The 7,086-nt window shown below is 37.4% G+C and overlaps 2 protein-coding genes across 2 annotated transcripts in view; one reads left to right on the top strand and one right to left on the bottom strand.

The window, feature by feature from the left end:
* The window catches only part of OGN (osteoglycin), a 28,353-nt gene extending 23,576 nt beyond the window's left edge, over window positions 1-4,777 (top strand). Inside the window, 2 exon segments of the mRNA XM_042782558.1 lie at window positions 2,119-2,214; window positions 4,607-4,777. Coding sequence (XP_042638492.1) covers window positions 2,119-2,214; window positions 4,607-4,777 — 267 coding nt within the window.
* Window positions 1-7,086, bottom strand: part of LOC103207414 (centromere protein P) — a 617,074-nt gene that overhangs the window by 430,287 nt on the left and 179,701 nt on the right. The gene's annotated exons all lie outside the window — the stretch shown is intronic.

Genomic DNA, 7,086 nt, shown 5'->3' with positions numbered 1-7,086 from the left:
AATCAATAAATCTTTGAAAACTGTTGTGTTAAAAATCTATAACAGCTAATCTGCATTTCATAGTATTTTGGATTTTAGATATGTATTTACAAAATAAGAATTACACAACAAGTTAGTGTGGAAATCATAAACTCGGGAACTTAAGAAAAGATGTGAAAGAAATTTATCTTAAGCAGAAAAGAGTTAAGAAATTTGACATAGGATGCATATCAAAGGTAAAGTAAAATGTTAATGGCAGGTCAAACGGTATCTTGAAACGATACTATAAAATTACACATAATGACAGCTTACTGTGCCCAATAGCCAAAATGGGGTCACTGACCAAAGCTGAGGGGGTGGGGCTGCCCTGCCCAAGAAGCAGGAGAAAGGAACCTGCCAAGACCATAGGGGTGTGGTCCCCACTCATGAAATAGGAGAATGGAGCTACACAAAGCCTCGGGAAGTGATGCCAAGAGGTCTACACCCAGAATCCTGAAAGCATGGCCAACACACAGAATCTGGAGGGTGAGGGCTTGGTCTCAGAGAACAGGGGATTTTTTTTCAAAACTTGAAAGCTAATATAATTTGTTCTGCTGAGTTTTGGACTTGCTTGGTGTCTATTATCCCTTCTTTCTCTCCAATTTCTCCCATTTGTAATGGAAATGTCTACCTGGTACTGGCTCTACCACTGCACTTTGGAAGCAGGTAACTTATATTCCAGATTTCACACATTGACAGATAAAGACGAATTTAGCCCCAAAGTGGAATGTACCTAAAATCTCACGTATATTTGGTGCTTAAAGTATTTGACTGCTAACCAGAAGGCTGGCGGTTCAAATCCACCAGCCACTCCTTGGAAGGAAGATTGGGCAATCTACTTCTGTAGTAACACTGCCTTGGAAACCCAAGGAGGGGTTGCTATCAGTTGGATCCAACTGACAGCACTGAGTTTGGGTTTTTTTGGTTATATTTGATTTATACAATACAGAAGATTGGATTTTGGACTTGGAGTTCATTTGAGTTTTAACAAACCAAAACCAAACTCACTGCCACTGAGTCAGTTCTGACTCAGCGACCCCCTTTGGGTTTCTGAGGCAGTAAATCTTTATGGAAGTAGATTGCCCAGTCTTCCTTCCACGGAGTGGCTGGAAGGTTTGAAATTCCAACCTTCTGGTTAGCAGTCAAATGTCTTAGGCACTACACCACCAGAGCTCCTAATCCAATACATAGTCACTAGAAAGAAAAACATACCCAGTTAAATGTTTAATAAATTACTTGGGAAAATATCTCACTAAGCATGTATCTTCCCTTCTCACTGCCATCAAGTCAATTCTGACGTGGCAACCCACTTTGGGTTTCCAAGGCAGTAAATCTTTACGAAAGTAAATTGTCCAGTCTTCCTTCCATGGAGTGGTTGATGGGTTTGAACTGCCAACCTTCTAGTTAGTAGTCAGATGCCTTAAGCACTATGACAACTTTAGGAGTATGTATTTTCCTAGAAATTTGTGAAGCTGAATAAAATGAGTTTTGGAGGTTCATGAAGAGGTTACAGCAGCACTAGGCTCCAAATTCAAACTTTTGTAAAGACCAACCTCATCAGCTGCCCCACAGCACAATTCCAAAGGATATGAAGGCTGACAGCCTAGGTCTTCAGCTATCAGATGAATGAATATAAATGTGATATGCACAGCAGAATTCTATGGGCCTTCATAAAAGCCCAAAAGACACTACTTGTGAAACTATAAAAACAAACAAACAAAAATGCCATGGCAGCAATTAGTACTATTGATATGTGCATATATCAACATCTACGTATTTATATAGGAGCCCTAGTGGCCCAATGGTTAAACACTTGGCCACTAACCAAAAAGTTAGCACTTTGTACCCACCAGTCACTCTTCAGGAGAAAAGATGAGGCAATCTGTTCCCATAAAGATAACTACTTAGGAAACCCTATGGGACTGTTCTACTTTGTCACATGGGGTAGCTTTGTTACAATCACCTCAATGACATTCAGCAAAGTGAATACATACATATACATATGTATACATGTATTAACATATATATGTATACATAGCTTAATCACTATGAAGAAGTGCATTGACCTCAATAACAAATATAAGTACCTTTTCCTTGCAGAAACTGAGTAACCTCACCTTCCTCTACTTGGACCACAATGCCCTGGAATCTGTGCCACTTAATTTACCAGAAAGTCTACGTGTAATTCATCTTCAGGTATGATCACTTTTTTCACAAGAGGGGTCAATTAGGAAAACTGTTCATTCATGTGTAAATTTTGGTTAGATTTCTGGGATACTGTGACAGTTGTTAACTGCAAAGTAGCTTGACTCATGGCAACCCCATACACAATAGGACTGGAGGACCACTGGGGTCCATAGCATTTGGCTGCTAAGCAAAAAAGGCAGCCATTCAAACCCACCAGCTGCTCTGCAGAAGAAAGATTAGGCAGTCTGCTTCCATAAAGATTCACAGGCTTGGAAATGCTATGGGGAAGTTGTGCTCTGTCCTACAGGGTCAGTAAGTCGGAATCATCTTGATGGCAGTGTGTTTTATTAGTTGAGATCCATAGAGTTTTTATAGCCTGATTTTGGAAGACCACCAAGCCTTTTTTCCTACTCTGTCTTAGTCTGGAAGCTTTTTTTTTTCTTTCTTTCTTTCTTTTTATTGTGATTTGGGTGAAGATTTACAGAGCAAATTCACTTACTATACAGCAGTTCACATATACTTTGTCTCATGTCATTGACCACAGTTTACCACAATGCAACAGCTCCCCTCCCACTTCCTCCCCATAGTTACCTCTTCCCAGTGTCCATCCCTCCATACACTCCTGCCCCCTGAGCTGTCTCCCTGTGCATAAGCAGCCCTTCTTTCTCCCATGGTTGTTCTCTCCAAAGAGTGTATCTGCTTGAGGTAAATGTTCAACTCATATGCCTCTCTTTTGTTTGGCTGGAAACCACAGGTGTGGGTTCAGTTCCAGACCTGAAGGGCAGCTAGAGGCCATAGGCTCAGTGGTTCCACCAGGATCTATAAAACCAGCAAACCTGGTCCCCACCTTTTTTTTTTTCTCCAAATGATTTTGAGTTTTGTTCCACATTGTTCTCCCTCTGTATCAAGGATCTCCTACATAGATCCCCTTCCAAGTGGATGACAGTGATAGCCGGGCACCATCTAATTCTTCTGGTCTCATAGTTGTATAGGCTGCAGAACGGATGGTATACCATTCGCTAGGACTAATTGTTTCCATGAATTTTGGTTTTCTTCATTTTTCTTTGCTCTGGATGAGGACAGACCCACCATTATATCTAGATGGCAGCTTGCTAGCTTTTAAGATCCCAGTCGCTACTTGCCAAAGTAGGAGGGAGAAAAATGTTTTGTATAGTATATTATGCCAATTGAGCTTGATGTCCCCTGCGTTAGTCTGGAAGCTTTGTTGAAACACAAAACACACAACCTCCACAGATAGGCAGTGGTTGAGCATGAGATACATTGTCCATGAATAAGATCTTGTTCTTCTACACGGAAGGCAAGAATTCTACTCTGAACCACTTGCCCTCTGTGATAGTATGACAGCCAAATAAATATGAAAAGTATTAATATTCAGCCAAATGTAATCTCCTGTCCAAAAGTCCAGTTCTGTCCAGAGCATCACAAATGACCAACAAGATTCTAGTGGGAGGTCTCTGCTCCTTAGGGTGAATTCCTCTCTAGGTATGTTGTTGCTGTTGTTAAGTGCTGTCCAGTCAGACCCGACTCATAGTGACCCCTTCTTGGATTTCTGAGGCAGTATCACTACAGAAGTACATTTCCCAACCTTCCTTCCAAGGAGTGGCTGGTGGGTTTGAACCGCCAGCGTTCAGGTTAGCAGTCAAGTACATTGGGCACTATGCTACCAGAGCTCCCTCTCTAGGTATGCACTTAGCATTTCCTACTTATTCTGATGCAGGAATTTGAAGTCAAGGTATTAAGACCTCTGATGTGTGTTTCTCTCTCCAACAGCAGTAAACATTTGCTTTTGGAGACCTTTCAACTGACTTTTTAACACCGATTTAAGATAACATGAAAGTGAAGAGGTAATGAAAATAAAATAGGTTATCAGCATCACAAGACCTCCCATTTGTTCTTTATACTTTTTTAAAAATATGTGTAAAGACATGGTACCCATTTTACATTGACACTTGAGAATAGCACACTTTCTCTAACTACTATAATATTATTTATATTTATACTGTAAAAGAAGAAGAAGCACAAATTGCACAGGAGGTTTGATTGTCATGAGAACACATAAACTCCAAAACCAAACTCACTGCCATGGAGTCGGATCCGACTTATGGCAACCCCTCCTTGGGTTTCTGAGGTGGTATCACTACGGAAGTAGATTGCCCAACCCTCCTTCTGAGGAGTGACTGATGGGTTTGAACCACCAGCTTCCTGGTTAACAGTCAAATGCCTTAGGCACTATGCCACCAGAGCTCCAATGAGAAGACATAGCATGTACAAAATTTAAAAATCATTTTTTAGATAAAATATTCATAGCATCCCATGACACAGCTTAGAAGAAGTTGAATTCAGACCTTTGAATGCTCTTTTTTTCCCTTTTATTTTCCAGTTTAACAACATAACTTCAATTACAGATGATACATTCTGCAAGGCTAATGACACACGTTATATTCGGGACCACATTGAGGAGATTCGTCTGGAGGGCAATCCCATCATCTTGGGAAAGTATCCAAACAGTTTTATCTGTTTAAAGAGATTACCTATAGGATCATACTTTTAACTATTATCAATGTAGGATAAAGCCAAAGTACACATATTCTTACAAATATATCAACAATGTTTAAAGGAATATAGATATTCATTTAATACTGACTTATAACCCACTATGAAGCAATTTTATGATTTAGGTAACACATTAAAATAAAACAACATAGAACAAGTGAAAAAAAGATTGAAACAGTAATCTCAAAAAATATGAAAATATTTAAACAGCCTCACAAAATCCTTGCAGTTTATGTGTTTGCCATTCAAAAGGTATGATCTTACCTTAATACCCAAATTTGAGAGGACTTATTTCTATTATTAATGACATGAGAAGAGAAGAGGAATCCAAAAAACTTTCCATTGTCTTTCTTTCCTGACCTTTAATATATCCATACAGCACTTAAGGCAGACATTCCAAAAACTTTGAAAATGACCTCACCCTTTTTTTTATATATAATTCATATATCATTATGAAGTAGAAACATTGCTTTCTTGCTATCATATTATTATAAATAGAATATAGTCTCATACATAAGCAAAACTTTCCAAACATAATATTATATTATTCTGATAAAGACCTAATATAATAATTCTATATATTCTATGTAGTTATTGAACTTTCAGTCATAGAGTCAAAGATTATACTAAAATAGTATAAAAATATTTTATCTAAATATTAACATTCTATGATACTCACAAAACATCTTAAGAAGACAACCAAACCAAAACCAGTAATTTTATAAGAAAAACTGGTAATTCCATTTCTCAGAGAATAGCTATACGGTTCTACATTGTAAATGTTTTCAAATATTTTATATATATATAGGAGCTCTGGTAGCGTAAAGCCTAAGGCACATGACTGCTAACCAGAAGACTGGTGGTTCAAACCCACCAGCCACTCCTCAGAAGGAAGGTTGGGGAATCTACTTCTGTAATGATACCACCTCAGAAACACAAGGAGGGGTCGTTACGAGTAGGGGCCAACCCGATGGCACATAACAACAACTATATATACACACACACACACACACACACACATTACAAAATATTTCTTACACTATAAAAATGAGAAAGTCATCAATAAACTATCCAAACTTAAGAAACAAAATCAAAATGTATTCTGTGGTATTACTGGATACCACCCTCCAAATCCACATACACATCAATATTCATACAAACTATATAATAAATTCTGACCAACATTATCTAAATTTCCATGAACAAATAGGTTTAAAGTTGACAATTCATCTTTAATCTAATAATAGTGATTAATGATGAAACAATTAAAGCCGCCAAACTAAAGTTTCTAAAATAACATTCCTCTTACCCTTTACACACTGAAAAGTCTTAGTTTTCAAATTATTTTGAAGTTAAACACAAAATTCTCAGTGCTTTAGAAACATTAATCTGAACTTGGTTCATAAAAAATTACCTGCATTATTTCCAGTATAAATTATAAACTAGAATCAACTTGGTTTGTGTATACTATGCCAAGAACACATACTTATTTCTATTTTTGAGCATTTGTTTTAGGTTTTTCCAAACCTACAATGACCTCCCTATCCATTTTTCAATTTCGAGGTCAACGTCAAGAAGAATTACTTTCATTAATCTCGTAAGGTCACAATAATTACCTCAGTAACACTTATTAATATGTTCTCTTATTTTACTTTGGCAACTGATAATCCTGTTTCACAGTTTTCTCATTTTGTGTACATGTTTATTTTTCTGTGTCTGAAAGCTTATTGAGAACAAGGAACATGTCTAATACTTATTTGTACTGAAAAGTACCTAGCATGATAGAGACCACATATAAATTGAATATGTAATAAATATTGCAAAATAAAATACATCTGTGTTAGACTGGGTTTTCTAGAGAAACAAAACCAGTAAAGCTTAGAGAGAAAGAGAGAGAGAGAGATTATCTTAGGAAAATAAATTAAGTGTCTTAACTTATTTTGTAGTTAAGTGTCTTCGTTCAATTAGGGCAGCTCGCACTGTCAAATCAAGTTTACATAAAACAGCAATCACAGCAGTCTTCAAGGATGGTGGAGCTCCCTTCACAAATTTATTCCTCCTGGTACTGGTGAAAGGCGTGTCTTCTGGACTCTCCATTTCTGGCTCTAGGGGTCTAATCTGATAAATCCATTCTCACAGGCTAATCCCATCAAAGTGAAGTAGAGGGGATAATAGCTTTACAGTAATCCCTTCATATAGAAGGGATTCAACAGAATTTACAGACTCCATATTCTGATCTTCGTGGCTGTCTTTCTTTTTTTTTTTTTTTTTTTAATTTTATTTTGATTTGGGTGAAGATTTACAGAG

Source organism: Orycteropus afer, unplaced genomic scaffold (genome assembly GCF_000298275.1).
Source record: "Orycteropus afer afer isolate SDZICR_OR568_19922 unplaced genomic scaffold, OryAfe1.0 scaffold00368, whole genome shotgun sequence".
Classification (NCBI taxonomy): Eukaryota; Metazoa; Chordata; class Mammalia; order Tubulidentata; family Orycteropodidae; genus Orycteropus; species Orycteropus afer.
Note: the sequence above shows the minus strand (reverse complement) of the source record. Positions and strands in the feature narration are given on the sequence as shown.